This window comes from Notamacropus eugenii, chromosome 5, assembly GCF_028372415.1.
Source record: "Notamacropus eugenii isolate mMacEug1 chromosome 5, mMacEug1.pri_v2, whole genome shotgun sequence".
NCBI lineage: Eukaryota > Metazoa > Chordata > Mammalia > Diprotodontia > Macropodidae > Notamacropus > Notamacropus eugenii.
Window position 1 is genome coordinate 412,191,494 of NC_092876.1, and position 16,249 is coordinate 412,207,742.

Below are 16,249 nucleotides of genomic sequence, written 5' to 3' on the forward strand. Positions count from 1 at the left end.
AACCTATATTTCTAGCCTCATTATACATTATTCCCCTTACTGTACCATATGGTTCGGTAGTATATTAATAGTGGCCGTATTTATTTATGTACATGTTATCTCACCCAGTAGAGTATCAGCAGGTAATGTTTCTATCTTTCTTTTTTTGCCTTTTTATTCCCAGAATCCCCACAGTTCCAGATACAGGCAAACATACACATACTATAAATATGTATAACATAAAATATTTACAAAAATAGAAATTAAGAAAGGATGATATAAAGATGAAAAAAAGATAATATTTTAAAATAATTTTTATAAAATATTTTTCAACAATTTTATTTCACGAATGGTAAAAGGAACCTTTTGTTTTCACTAAAATGTTAATGGTTTAGTGAGAATATGACTTCATTATTTTTACAAACCTTGCTAACTCTTTGTTATACTGATTCAAAAATTAGTTCTAAGTTCATTTATTTAGATAATTCATTTTTATGGTCATAATAACTGAAAAAGATAAGTCATAATGATACATAAATCCATATAGAAGTGCAGTGTTGACTTCACCTACTAAATCATGATGCTTATTTTTCAGGTCCATCCACCAACAATGCAAAATGTTTGATTAATTTCAGTTAGTGAATTGCCATCTTTCCTATTAACTAGTTCTTTAAAAGTAATCGGAAGGTGTTCCTTTTTTATATCTTTGATATATAGGTTCAGACCTACTGAATCTACATTTGCAAGATTTTTAAACAAATGAGAAAATTGTTTCCAAGTTATTTTAGTATGCAAATATGAGATTCTTTGGGGTTAAATTTTTATTGATGTCTTTTGCTTATTTTACATTACCCATAATTTCTTCCAGCACCCCTGCCCCTCCCAAAAGAGCTATCCCATATAACAAATAGTATTTTTTTGGGAAAAAAAAAAAAGGAAAGGAAAAAAGTCAGTATAACTGATTAATATATTGAAAAAGTCTGAAAACAGGTAAAAGTGTACAATACTTGTGAATGTCTGCAAAGAGATGAGGTGGGAGTATCTTTTCATATCTTTTCTTTCAGCCTATGCTTGTTCTTTAGTTTTCTGTATCATTTACATTGTTGCAGTGCATATGTTGTTTTCTTAGCTCTACTAATTTCACTCTGTAAAAGTTCATATGTATCTTCCTATGCTTGTCTGGATTTAGTACATCCTTCATTTCTTATAGCACAGTAATATTCTATTACATTCATATACCACAGTTTGTTTAGCTCCAGCTGATGGACATCTTTTTTTGTTTCTTTGCTATGACAAAAATGCTGCTATAAATATCTTAATGAATATGGGGACATTCTTCTTATCAGTGGCCTAGTAATGGAGCCTCAGGGTCAAAGGGCACGTACACAGTGTCAAGAGATTTGGTAGGTGGGCACATTGAGGTAATTCTTGATAATAGAAGCCTAGTTTTTAATGTTTTGCTTGTTGTTATGTCCTCTTATCATTGGCTAATATATCCGTACAGTAACATTTTGGGCACAGTTCATTGTTAATGATAGTGGATATAAAAATCACATTTCAAATAATTTCCTTAATTTTGGAATTTTTTGGTCTCTGCTTGTCCTATCTGATTAGACTGTTATTGTTTTTCACCTGGTAAATTGGCTGTCAAGAACTAGGAGTCATTTTATAGTATTAAGCAAATTTTCAGCGCAGGAATCTTTGAATGCCTCTTCCTCATCCTGTAATGGTTAGTTTAATTAAAATTAGATAATGTTATATGTAAGTCCAAGGGCAAGCATAAACTGCAGTGTGTTATAATGTGTTTTAAGACAAGGATGAATGAGGAAGCCACTGGCATTCCCTTCCAAATTACGGAATTCCCAATCTCCAGTCTCTTGTCATGAATCTTCTAGTACCATGTTAAGTGGAGTACTAGTATAACTTTGTATAGTAAATATTAGTAAAGCTTAGATTATATATACTTTTAGAATAAAAAATAGAATTTATAATTCTATTATAATAATTTTTATTCTATTCTATTATAATAATTATTATAATTCTATTCTAACTCAATGGATTATCTTAGGTATTCCTTGGAATATGTATACTCTGGGCATGATGGTACACTCCCATACTCAATATACTCCAATGGCTCCATGTTACCTTTAGGATAAAATATAACTTACACTGGTTAGCTTTTAAAGCCCACCATAACTAGATAACATATATTCCTGGCCTATTGCTTCCCTTCTTGCATTGTATATTTCAGCCAAATTGATTTTTTGCCGTTCTTCAGGCACAACACTGATGTCTTCCATAAGTAAAAAGTTTTTGAGCATATAAGCCCAATGTCTATATTTTTCCATCTATGCATTAAATATGTGAACCAATGTACAACTATGTGTTTTATAAAACTTATACCTTAAATAGGAATTAAAAGAATGAGATTAATATAAAATATTTGATTTTAGTAACTCGGAAGACACTAGAGTTTATAGAGTAGGGGAATAACGTGGTCAGACCTGTGTGTTAAGAAAATCATTTTGACAGCTGTGTGGAAGATGATCTGTAAGGGAAAGAGATGTAATGGGAAGCAGGGAGAGCAATTGCAGGACCATTGCAACATTCTAGGTGAAAGATGATGAGGCTGTGTACTGAGGTCAGGTAGATAAGTGGTACAGTGTTTGGAGCATTGGACTTAGAGTCAGGAATATATGTCTTCCAATCCAGCCTCAGATATATAATAGCAGTAAAGCAAATCACTTAACCTCTTTGTGTCTCAGGTTTCTCATCTGTAAAATGAGGGTAATGACAGTACTTCCTTCCTAAGGTTGTTCTGAGGATCAAATGAGATTTGTAAAACTGTAAACCTCAGAGCACTATAGGAATGTCAGCTCTTATTGTTGTCACCATTATTAGGGTGGTGGCTGTATGAGTTAAGAGAAGAAACAGGTGTGAGAAGTGTGGAGGTATAACTGACAAGATTTGACAACTGTATATGTGGATGTGGTCTGAGATAAAGTGAGGAGTCCAGCGTGACAGAGTGGTTATGAAACCCTGTGTTGTTGGAAGGATGTTGGTGACCTTCCTGATCATAGAGGAAGATGGATAAACTTTAGGGGAAAGGTGATGTAATGATACCTGTGATCCAGATCCAAACCATCTATGCCTGCTTATTCTTTGTTAATAATTCCTCAGTCATCGCATCCCAATTTATTTCACAAAGTGGAAGATTTCACGCAAAAGGAAAAAGGAGTAGAACTGTTGTTCCATGCTCACTCTGTCCCCAGTGCAGAGCCCTCCTTTCATCAAGTAGCGGCATAGCAGCAAGATGGTGGGGTTGTGGGGGGAGAGGGAGTAGATAGAAACTCCTTCCATTAGCCCCTGTGTAGCTGCTGTGGCAACCTTTAATTTAGGTTATATGAGGCACAGCTCCAAAGATGAAAGGCTTATCCAACAAAGGGAGAGGCAGCAGAACTGGAGAACATTGAGGAACGTGGTAGGTGTGTTTCGTTGGAGACAAGCCTTATGTTGTCATCTTTCCTTCTGGTTGATCACTTTTGACATTTCAAAGTTAGACTTTTAAAATTAATTTTTAAAAAATTATCAAATATACTTTTCTCCCTCTAACCTCCACCTGAATTAATTAAAAAAAGCAGTAAAACAAAAAACCCAACAACTTTATAACACATAAGCATAGATAAGCATAACATATTCCCTTATTGACCATGTCTAAAAATGTCTCTCATTCTGCATATTAGTCTATCCATCATGCCTCTGGGATCATGATTGATCATTAAATTAATTAGTTAAGTCTTTCAAAAATTGTTCATTTTCAAATGTTGATGTAATAGTATAAACCGTCTTGCTGGTTGGCCTTGCTTTAGTCTGCCACAGTCCATGTACATTTTTCTAGGTTTCTCTGAAACGATATTTCTTCATTTCTTATAACCCAATGGTATTCCATTAAATTCATGTACCAAGACTACATTCATGCATCTTTTAGTCAATCAGTAAATATGTATTAATGGGTGAGACAACAAGCAAACAGATATGTTCCAACAAGCCAAAAAAATAGGAAATAAAAGTGGAAAGACCCTAGAATTAAGAGGAATTGGGAAAGACTTCCTGTAGAAAATAGGGTTTTATTTAGGACTTGAAAGAAACTTCTAAAGAAGCTAGTAGGCAACAGTGAGAGACTATTTTGGCATTGGGGACAAGCCAAAAAAATGCCCAGAGCCAAGAATTGGAATGTCTTGTTTGTAGAACAATGCAGAAGCCAGTGTCACTGAATCAAGAGTACATGTAGGAAATAAGGTGTAAAAAGACTGGCAAGGTAGGAGAGGGGTGTTGAATGCTGAACAACAAATACAAAAATATTCGATCCTCGAAGTGATAAGCATCCATTGGAGTTTATCAAGTATAGAAGCCTGACATGATTAGAACTGCACTTTAGGAAAATCACTTTGGCTGCTGAATGGAGGATGGGTTGGAGTGGGGAGAGACTGGAAGCAAGCAGAACAACCAGAAGGCTGTTGCAGTCCTCCAGGTGTGAGGTGGTAAGGGCTTGCACCACAGTGGTGGCAGTATCAGAGGTGAAATGAACATATTTGAGAGATGTTACAAAAGTGAAACCGACAGACTATGGCAAATGTTTTATTTGGAGGTGAGAGATAGTGAGGAGTTGAGTATGACACTTAGGTTACAAGCCGGGATGATGGCAGGGTTAGAGGAAGGGGAGGGATTGTATTGCCCTTAACAGTAATAGGAAATCTGGGAGAATGAAAAAATTAGGGAGAAAAGATAATGAATTCAGTTTTGGATATGTTGAGTTAAAGATATCTATTGAACATACCATATGAGATGTCTGAAAGGCAATCCTAGTTTTGAGATTGAATGTCATTAGAAAGAGGGTAGGGCAGGGTAGGTTTGAAAATGATACTGGTTTTCCCATAGCTTCTCTATCATTTTTTTTGGTCAACTTTGCCAATCTGATGTGTGTGAGTTGGAAACTCAATGTGCTTTAATTTTCATTTTTCTAACAGTGATTTGGAGTATTTTTTTCATGTGATTATAAAAACTTAGATTACTTACCTTGAGAATTGCTTCATGTCTCTTGACCATTTGTTAACTAGAAAACTGCTGTTGTTCTCATCTATTTGAACCAATTCCATAGTGTCATGTAAATGAGACCTTCATCGGAGAACGTTACTGTGAAGGTTTTTTTCCTAGTTAGCTGTTTCCCTTTTAAACTTAGCTATTTTGAATTCATGTAAAAATTTTAAAATTTTATGCATTTAACTCCTTATATTCTTTTGTTTTTTCTTCTCTTTCCTTCTCAAACCCTTTTTGCACAGAAGAAAAGTTTGGAACACAAGTGTTGCTCATTACCAATGCTCTGTGGTAGTGATTCCCAACATTTTTGTTTCCCCTAAATCCATTTCAAAAAGAGCGATAAATTGTGTTGTAAAGCCCTTATGGTAATTTAATATGCTATTCATCATATTTTGCAGTTGTATAATACAAATGTTAAAGAATTAATCCCCATTAAATAATTTTTAGCATGAGCTCCTTGGACCATTGTCATGAACCCTCAAGGGGATTTGTCTGCGCTTGACTTAATGAGTTTTCACTTCTATACTCTTTTCTTCCGCTTCTTCAGACCTAAATAATAGCTTTGTACCTTTCTCTCTCTTCCTCCCTTCCTTTTTCTTTCCTTTTTACTCCTCTTCGTGATCCTCCCTGTGAAATTGAGTTTTTTCCCTTTTTATTTATTACTGATCCTTCCCTTAATCTCCTCTCCTGTTTATTCCCCCTCCTTTTTCCTCTCCCTGTTTCCCTGTTGAGTTTGATGCATTTCTACAATACTCCCTTTATGTGTTCATGTGTGTGTTTGTTTGCATGGTACACTCTCTCTTGATCAGTTCAGATGAAAGTGAAGTTCAAGTGGTAGCCAACCTCCCCTTATTTGTTTGTATAGACATCTACTTGTACCTTGTTAATTATATGTCTCCCTCTTCTTTCATTCCCTAATGTATCCTTTTATCCCTTTCCCATTCCTTTCTTTTAAGATCATCAAAACATAACAAAAATCACTCACAATCCTTCTGTCTTATTTGACTTTCTCTATGATGACATCACAGTTTTTAAAGGATTCCAGTATCATTCCCCATTAAAATGGAAACATTTCATCCTTATATTTTTCTTTTTGCTTGGCTATAATTTTTATCTTTCTTTTCCTGTGTTTGTAAAGAAGTTTTTTAATCAGCTCTGGTCTTTTCATCAAGAATGTATAGAAGTCCTCCATTTCATTAAAGGTATATATTTTTTTCCTGTACAATTATACTCAGTCTTTTTGGGTGAGTTATTCTTGGCTCTAACCCTTTATCTTTTACCTTTGGAATATAATATTCCATGTTCTCAACTCCTATGTAAAGGAAACTGCTAAATCTTGTATTGTACTTACTGTGGTTCCTTAGTCCTTGAATTCTTTCTAGATAGTTACAAAATTTTTCCTTTGAACTGGAAGCCCTAGATTTTAGCTACAATATTCCTGTGAGTTTTCATTTTGGAGTTTTAAGAGGTGATTGGTTGACTGATGTTATTATGTGTAAAGAATTACACCTATCCTAACCTCCCACACACACATGCACATGTACAAATAAAAAGGTTTTTTTCTTGATTATTTTATTGGTAAGTTTTGTTTTTAAATCACCATTCCCAAATATACAGCTTCATTTCCCCCTTACCTGGTGAGTCATCCCTTGTCACAAAGATTTTAAAAGATAAAGGGGGAAAGAGAAATTTTCAAAACTAACCAATATTTCAACCCTGTTTGACATGACAGTATTGCAATATTCTGTATTTCCATATTTCTCTACAATGTAAGAAGCAAAGTTTATTTTTCTCAAGTCTTCTACAGGATCAGTCTTGATTGTTACAAATACACAGCATTCTGTTTCAGGATTTTTTTTTCTTTCACTTTATATTACTTTAGTCATTTTTTTCACTCATCTTGTTTCTGATTGTTCACTCCATGTCATTTCAATAACGTCTTCCCATGTTTCTCTGAGTTCTTCATATTCTTTATTTCTTATGATGTAATTATATTCCATTCCATTCATTTGTTGCCAATTTATTTCGCTGTTCCCCAGTTGATGAACATCTACGTTGTTTTCACTTCTTTATCACTACTAAAACTGCTGCTATCGATAATTTGATGCATGAGACCTTTTTTTTCTGTCTTTATGAATTTATTGGAGTATATGCCTAGCATCAGGGTGTTGGTTTCAAAGACTGAGCATTTTAGTTACTTTTCTTTCGTTTTAAAGCAGAGTTCCAAATTGTTTTCATACTGTTGGACCAATTAACTCTCCACATAGTGTATCATGTGTATCTGTGCCCACCAATGGACATTATTCTTATCTTTTGTCATCTTTGACGATTTTCTGAGTGTGAGGTAAAACATTAGGTGGTTTATTTTACATTTCTCTTATTCAACATGTGCTCTGAGAAGATACTTTCCCTGTAAAATTTCCATTCTTCCTTTTTCTCTTATGTTGAAACCCCAAAGGAATATCTGTCTTCCTAAGACAGACAGACAATCCACAAGTTTGTAGAGGGTTTGCAGTTAAACCTAAGGAGAAGTCAGAACTGCCTCCTGCAAGTTTGGGTGGAATCAAAGGGAGTACCAGCTGTCTGTATATTGTAAGGTCATTAACTTATTATAGTAAAGATTAAAATCAATGCTAAATTGAGCAACTGGTGTTACCACTGAGAACAATATCTATTGAGATTTTTAGATGGTTATTTTGTATAAACAGACATTAAATTATATTTCTCAAGTCATGAGAAAGAAAAGCTTTCTTACTTGTCATTTTTTTCTGCTCATAGGTATTTTCATGTAGAAGTAATATGAATAAACATCTCTTGACCCATGGAGATAAGAAGTATACTTGTGAGATCTGTGGACGCAAATTCTTCCGAGTAGATGTGCTTAGAGATCATATTCATGTTCATTTTAAGGTATTTGTTGCACATTATTTTCCATGCCTTTTTGTTGCCTGATGCTGGAGTTATTTTTGATTTGGCAGCATTCTGAAATAATTATCTGCCTTGTTTAAGATTGTTTTAAAAAAAAATAATGTATCATCCATTTTTGAATTCTATCTCTCTTCCCTATCCCTTCCAAGGAGCTATCCCTATAATCTATTCATACAAATCTTCCTAGATTTCTTTGAAATTTTCTCTTTCTTATGGCACAATAGGATTCCATCAGTCCTTTCTCCAAATAATGGATACCTCCTTCATTTCCAATTCATTGCCACTATAAAAGGAGCTGTTATAAAAATTTTGTAAGTATGGGTTCTTTATTCTTTTCTTTGTTCTCTTTAGGTTATAGGTCTAGTAGTGATATTGCTGGGTCAAAGGCTATGCATAATTTATTAATTTTTTTGAAACAGTTCCAGATTAGCACAGGCTTTCTGTGGTTACATTCTTATAATGTGATCATTTAAAAAAGCATGGTTGGTACCTACAAATAACACCTCTGCAAATCTGATTGTATTCATCAAAGAAAACAAATGAGTAGTCATTAAAATGGAAGCATTTGAATCATTTCTTCAAAAGAACCATCAGATAGGTATTTGAAAATAGACCAAGAAGAGACTTCTTTGGGTGGAGCCAAGATGGAGGAGATGAAGAACTCAGCTGAGCATTCCCAACATTTCCTTCTGAACAACTTTAAAATAACACTTCAAATCTAATTCTGGCATGGCAGAGACAACAAAAAGTGAGGGTAAGAAATTCTTCCAGCCAAAGTCAGAAAGGAGGTCAGAAAGAGAGATCAGTAACAAGGATGTGGAAACTGGCTCAGAGCCCAGGTGGATAAAACTCCAATGGTGGAGCTAGGTGGTAGCAGCAAACAATGAAGTCAAAAGAACTACAAGCAAAGCTGCAAAAGAAAAAAAATGTGACTCAGACAAAACCCCAACAAGAATTTCTGGAAGAGCTAAAAATGATTTTTCGAAGTCAAATAAGAGTAGCAAAGGAAAAATTAGGTACAGAAATGAGAACAAAGGAAGAAGTTTGTGAAAAGACAATTAACAGCTTGTTGGTTTTTTTTTTTGAGGCACCAAAAAACTGGAGAAAATAATACCTTAAAAAAAAATAACTGGTCAAAATGATAAAAGAGATACCAAAATTTACTGATGAGAATAGCTCCTTCAAAGCAGAACTGGCCAATGGAAAATAAGATACAAAAACTCACTGAAGAAAGTAACTTATTAAAAAATTAGAATTGGCCAAGTAGAAGCTAATGATTCCATGAGACATGAAGAAACAATAAAAGAGAGTGAAAAGAATGAAGAAATGCAAGAAAACATAAAATATCTCCTCAAAAAAATAACAGACCTGGAAAATAGATTGAGGAGAAATAACTTAAAATATTGGAAAACCTGAAAACAATGACTAAAGAAAGAACCTAGACATTACATTTCAAGTAATTATTGAAGAAAACTGTCTCAATATATTAGAACCAAGGGGTAAACTAGAAATTGAAAGAATATACTGATCACTACCTGCAAGACATCCCAAAATAAAACCTCTTGAGGATATTATAGCCAAATTCCAGAACTACCAGGTCAAAAGGAAAATATTTCAAGTGGCTAAAGAGATCATTTAAATATGTAGAGCCACAGTCAGGTTCACGTAAGATTTAGCAGTTTCCACATTAAAGGAACAGAAGACTTGGTATATGGCATTGTGGAAGGCAGAGGAGCTAGGATTACAACCAAGAATTACTACCCAGCAAAACTGAGTATAAGTCTTCAAGGGGAAAAATGGATATTTAATGAGAGAGCTTTCAACCATTTCTGATGAAAAGACCAGAGGTGAATAGACATTTTGACTTTCAAATATAAGACTAAGAAAACCATAAGAAGATAAACATGAAAGAGTAAACATAAGGGACCCAGTAACATTAAGAGGTTTATATTCCTTTATGTGAAGATGACCCATGTAACCTCTAAGAACTTTTGAACTAAACTGCCAAGCATTCAGACTCTACTGCAGAGAGTGCAACTCCAATGGGCTGACCATGTTATTCGAATGACAAATGTTTATTTGCCTGAAAGACTACTTGATGAAGAACTCACACAAGCAAACACTCATATGGTGGTCAGAAGAAGCGATACAAGGACACTCTGAAGGTCTCTCTGAAGAACTTTGGAATTGATTGTGTGACATGAGATACTCTGGCAAAGGACTGCCTACCATTGTGTACCCACATCAAAGAAGGTGCATAGCACCTTGGTAAGCAGTATTAAAGTAACTCTAAAGAAACATGAGATGTGCAGAATTAGAGAGTCCACCCCAAATGGTCACGTGGATTATTTATACCTGACCAGTGGTAGAGAATTTTGAGCTCATGTTGGTCTAATCAGTCATAGTCAGACACAATGTAATTTGACTCTAATGTTGTGGTGTCATTTTGGTCCTTTTTGAGGAAGAACTTTATTATTTTTAGTGCAGTTAGAAGGCTACATAGAGAAGACATGAGTGTGATTTGATTATGTTGGGATTATGTTTTTAAAAAAAAGGATAGGTGAGAAGGAAAGAGAAAGACATTATCTCACATAAAAGAAATGCACTAAAAGGGGCTTTTAATGCTGTAGGGGAAAATGATTGGGGTGGAGACAGGCAACACTCGAACTTCACTCACATCTAAATTGGTTCAAAAAGGGAAATGCATACACATACACACACACACACACACACACACTCACACTCAACTGGTAATCGAAATCTATCTTGCCCAACAGAGAAGTAGGAGGGAAAGGGGATTAGCAAAAAAAGGAGGGTGATGGTAAAAGGGAGGGTAGATCAAAGAAGTCAGTGGTCAGAAGCAAAACTGACTTTAGACAACAGACAGGATAGAAAGAGAAGAATAAACAGAAGAAAATAAGATGGAGAGAAGTACACAGTTAAATGGAAACAGATAGAAAAGAATGGATTAGAAACCAGAATCCAATAACATGTTGTTTATAAGAAGCACACTTGAAACAGAGAGACACACAGACAGTTTTACAATAAAGAGCTGAGCAGAATCTATTATACTTCAGTCAGGGGTAGAAATCATAGTCTTGGCCAAGCAGAAACAAAAATGGACCTAGTTAAAAGGATAAGTGGGGAAACTACATCTTTCAAAAAGGCACCATGGACAATGAAGTAATGTTGATACTAAACATTTATGTACCAAATGGTATAACATTCAAATTCTTAAAGGAAAAGAGAAATGAATTACAGAAGGAGATGGTAAATTCATTCTAGTTGTTCCCTTAAAAACTGCTAGCTAAATCCATTAAATTCATACTTGTTATTATATATTAAATATTAAATCCATACCTCAACTTTCCCCTCTCAGATAAATCTCACAATAAAATAAACAAATAACAACAAAAAAAAACCCCCAAAATAAATCTAACAATAAAATAAATAGGAAAGACATTAAGGAGATGAATAGAATTTTTAAAAAGTAAGACATGATAGACTTCTGAAGAAAACAGGATAGAAATACAAAGAAGTTTACCTTTTTCTCTACTGTACATAGCACCTTTGCATGTTCACAAAAATTAACCATGTATTAAGACATAAAAATCTCACATACAGAAAAATATTAAATGCATCCTCTCAAGGCCAAAATAAAATAAAAATTACATTCAATAAAGGGCCATGGAAGTAGAAATGAAAAATTAATTGGGCTTGGAGGACATCTGCCAAGGATGCCACCTCTGCAAATATGGCACTACAGCGGGCAGCAAACCAGATGTGCTGTGTACCTCTTTGGCACTCTGAGGTGCCTAATCTGGGAACACCAACATCATCTGCACAGAAAATTTCCTGAAGGTCAACTATTCTCCATTTTTATTTGAAGCATGTTTCTGTGCTCCCATACATGATATTAACAGCAGAGCCAAAATTAGGAAATGATGCTATTATTTTTACATTGTATAAAAAAAGAAATTGGAATGCAGGAGGCCTTTTCTTTGGCAAGTGTTGACAAAGAAATGATGCAAAGAATAAGAAAAAAATTGTTTTTCAAACACAAGGCAAGTGAACTGAGTGAAGCAAAAGCTGTTGCAGAAAAAAAATGAGAACATAAAAGCTAAGCTTTGAAGATAATGGTGGAGATCTGGATCAATTCTGTCTCTAGCTTTATTTACCTATCCTTGAGGCTTTCCAGATAAGGATAAACAGCAGCTTCCCATTCCCACTCCCCAGCTTCTGAGCCCAGGAATTCCAAGCTGCGTGTCACAAAGAATAACCACATGAAGTTTCACTGCTGATTAGAGAAATGCAAATTAAAACCACCTCACACCAGTCTTATTGGCTAACATGACACAAGAAAAATGCTGGAGGGGAAGTGGAAAAATTCCACACTAAATGCACCAGTGGTAGAGTTGTAAAGTAGTCCAACCATTTTGGAAAACAATTTGATCCAGCAATACCACTCTTAGGCTATATCCCAAAGAGATCAAAGAAAAGGGAATACTACTTACATGTACAAAAATATTTATAGCAGCTCTTTTTGTGGCAGCAAAGCATTGGAAATCAAGGGGATGCCCATTAATTGGGAAATGGTTAAACAAGTTATGACATGATTGTGATGGACTACTGTTGTGCTACAAGAAATGACCAGTAGGGTGGCTTCAGAAAACCTGGGAAAACTTAAATTAGCTATTGCAAATTTAAATGAGCAGAACCAGAAGTATATTGTACACAGTAACAGCAATATTGTATGATGATGATCTGTGAAAGACTTAGCCACTCTGATCAGTACAATAATCCAAGACTGTATGTGTTCTGTATATGTGTATGTGTGTGTGTGTGTGTGAACTTACAAACTGCTTGCAAATTAGGATTATTTCATTTTTCATATTTGTATTCCCATCACCTGGTGTAACGTCTGACCCATAGTATGTTCTCATTACATAGTTGTTGATTAATTAGCAAACTCTTCTGATTTTGTATCCTCTGAAAACTTGGTATCTACTATCTATACTTTCATTTAAGTTACTGTGTTGCCTCTCCTTTAATAAGTATGTTCTAGAATTTTATATAGGATCAAGGTTAAAATGCTCATCAGAGTAATATTTGCAGACTCCACCATCTACCCTCTTTTGAATATCAGAATTATATAAGTCCTCCAGTCCTGTAGCACCTCTCTTGTTCACTACAGTTCTCTATAATTGTAGAGAGTTAGGTGACTCAGTGGCGAGAATGCTGGGTCTATAATGTAGTCAGGAGGACTTGAGTTCAAAGCCAGCCTCAGACACTCACTTTCTGTGTAACTTTTGGACATCACTTAACCTTTTTTTGACTCAGTTTCTTAAACTGTAAAATGAGGATAATAATAAGCCCCCACCTGTCAGAGTTGGTGTGAGGATCAAATGAGATATTTGTAAAGTGCTTAGCACAGTGCCTGCCACTTATTAGGTACTATGTAACTGCTTATTATTAGTAGTATTATTACAGATTTTTTTTTTAAATCAACCAAATAGCCTCAGCAATCACATATGTTGGTTCTTTCAGTATCCTCAGATATAGATCATCTAAGCCTGGTATCTTAAACTCATCAAAGGTAGCTTGGTGCCTTCTTACAGTCTTCTTGTCAATCTCTCATCAAGCCTGGATTTCAGTTCCCCAGTAACTGCCATTTTTGTTCTAATCTATGCCTTCCAGTCTGAAGCTAATTCTCTTTGGCAGAGAAGTACTTTGATAATGAAGCAGATCTATGATCTCATCAATATCGTTATATTTTCTAATATAACTCATCCCTGAAATTTCTTCCATAAATTATCCACAAAGTATCTACTCACATCCCTAGGGCTCTCTTCTAAATCTTTTGATAATTGCATAGTTTACAATGAAGTGCACAGGCCCTTACTTTACTTATTTGTCTACAGCATGTCTTTTCTGGTCACCAGCTCTCTGATAAGAATTTCTATGGCACTCCTCCATAGTTCTGTATTGGTTATTTATATGAATTTATACTCATTATGTGTCATTCTATTGCCCTCTGAGTGAGCTTTAATTTAATTTTTTAAGAAAATCATGGTAGGCCTTTACTTATAGCCTGCAGCATCACCAGAAGGATATTGGTATTAAAAAGATATGTTTTTTTTGCTCAGGGATTAATTTGGGATTATTAAAAGTAATCAGTGATTAATAAGCATTTAACAAGCACCTGTTCGGTGCCAGACACTGTGCTAAGCATTGGAGATAAAAATAATAATGAATCAGTCCCTACTCTCAAAGGTAACTGAGATATCACTGAGATAACAGCGGTATATATATGATGAAAATGAAGTGTATACAAAATAAATTCAAAGTTGTTTGAGAGAGAAGCTACTGGCAACTGAGGAAATCAAGAAAGAATTCATGTAGAAAAAACAACATGCTACATATTTCCCAAAGGTGATCTGCAGTTCTTGGACTCATTCACTGTCAATCCATGGTCTATATGTGTTGACTGACTAGCTCTCTAGGTTGTTCTTCTAATTATATCACTGCAAAAATATTTGCAACTGTCTTGAAGGATATCCAATGTGAAATCCAAATCAAAGAGATTCCATATGGAGAGATGGTAAGATCTTCCAGATGCTTCCTTTTATGGATAGCGTTGTTCTCATTGCTCTATATCAAGCTATATAGTATACTTCCTAAGTATTGAGCTTCCTAAGTGAAATCTATAATTACTCAAAAGTTTATAACCTAACTGTGCACACAGGGAAATCCATGTGGGTGAATGACATCTGTTGTCCAAATTCTGAGATGCAGTTCAATGGACTAGTTTGTCTATTGGCAAAAAAAATAGAAACAAAATTAGAGTTGAGTAAGTCTGTCTTCTCTTTCTTTGTCTCTTATCCATTCCAAGTAATGTTATCCCCTTTTTGGTCTTTCTTTTTAAAAAAATCTTAACTTTTAAAATTATTCCTACCATTAATTCACAGGTGTAGTTTATTCTGAGCATTAGCACTCCATTTTCCCTTAGAGTGCTATGCTATTCTTTTGAATATATGTTCTTGCGTCCGTCTTCTATACATGTCATTTAAAACAAAATGTTTTTAGCACTCTGTGTATCCACGTTGATTTCTCTAAGTAGTTTCTTTTCTTCCTTCTCATTAGAATTATTTGCTTCTCTGATTAAAATTATACCCTTGTAAGCTTCTCATGCTTTTTGGATGGACCTCTGTAAAAAATTAGGTTATGCTTTTGGACAGAAAAAACTTTGAATTTAATCAAAATTAAGAAATGAATCAAGAACATTAAGTAAACTAAAGATAATTGCATTTTATTCATTCAGTAAACACCAATCCTTAAAGATTTAAGAGTTCAGCAAAGCAGCTAGATGGCTCAGTGCATAGAACACTAGCTCAGGAGTCGAATACAGTCTCAGACACTTACTAGATGTGTGACTTTAGGCAAGTCACTTAACCCTAATTGCCTCCTCCCCCACCCCCGAAAAAAGAAGAGTTCAAAACAGCGCACCAGCGACTATTCTGTTCCCTGTCCTAATAATTTCATTTTACAGTGGCTTCAGTGAACTTGCCCTAATTACTTTCTCTATTACCAATTCTCAAATCTAGGCTACTAAAATTTTATTGGATAGATGAAAGAATTTTTATTTTTAAGCACAAGTTAATTTTCAAGATGCATTTCCAGAGAAAATTTTCAAAAAGATAGTGTGATAATTAGAATCATAGAGCAAGAAGGCTTTCCAAAGTCATCTAGCCTAGAGATTCTTAACTTTTTGTTATCGTAGACCTCTTTGGAACTCTCTTGAAGCCTATGAACTCCTTAGAATAATTTTGGTTCCTGCATTTATAATCAAAGGAAATTTAAATTTCAATTAGCAGTTATTGAAAATAGATGGAATTTTTTTCTAATACAAGTTTGTAGAACCCCATGAAATCAGTTCATGGAACCTTTTGGTATCTGTGTAGCATTAATGCCAGCTTCATGAAGATTAAAGATTTTGAAAACTACCCATCTTCTACTGGTAACAATAAATTGGTTCTTTCTTTTCTAGGACATTGCATTAATGGATGACCACCAGAGGGAAGAATTCATTGGTAAAATTGGTATTTCATCAGAAGAAAATGACAACTCTGACGAAAGTGCAGACTCAGAACCTCACAAGTATAGCTGCAAACGGTGCCAGGTAATATATAATTTTCTATTAAAACTCTTGTTTCACCTTGAATGGAAACTTTTCATTCAGATACCT

At 34.7% G+C, this 16,249-nt stretch overlaps 1 protein-coding gene across 4 annotated transcripts in view; it reads left to right on the forward strand.

Moving 5' to 3' along the window:
- The window catches only part of PRDM15 (PR/SET domain 15), a 171,578-nt gene that overhangs the window by 108,801 nt on the left and 46,528 nt on the right, over positions 1–16,249 (forward strand). For all 4 annotated transcript variants that reach the window (XM_072614748.1, XM_072614746.1, XM_072614747.1 and 1 more), the window contains 2 exons: positions 7,855–7,986; positions 16,052–16,183. In XM_072614748.1, the coding sequence (XP_072470849.1) occupies positions 7,855–7,986; positions 16,052–16,183 (264 nt within the window). The remainder of the gene's footprint in view (positions 1–7,854; positions 7,987–16,051; positions 16,184–16,249) is intronic.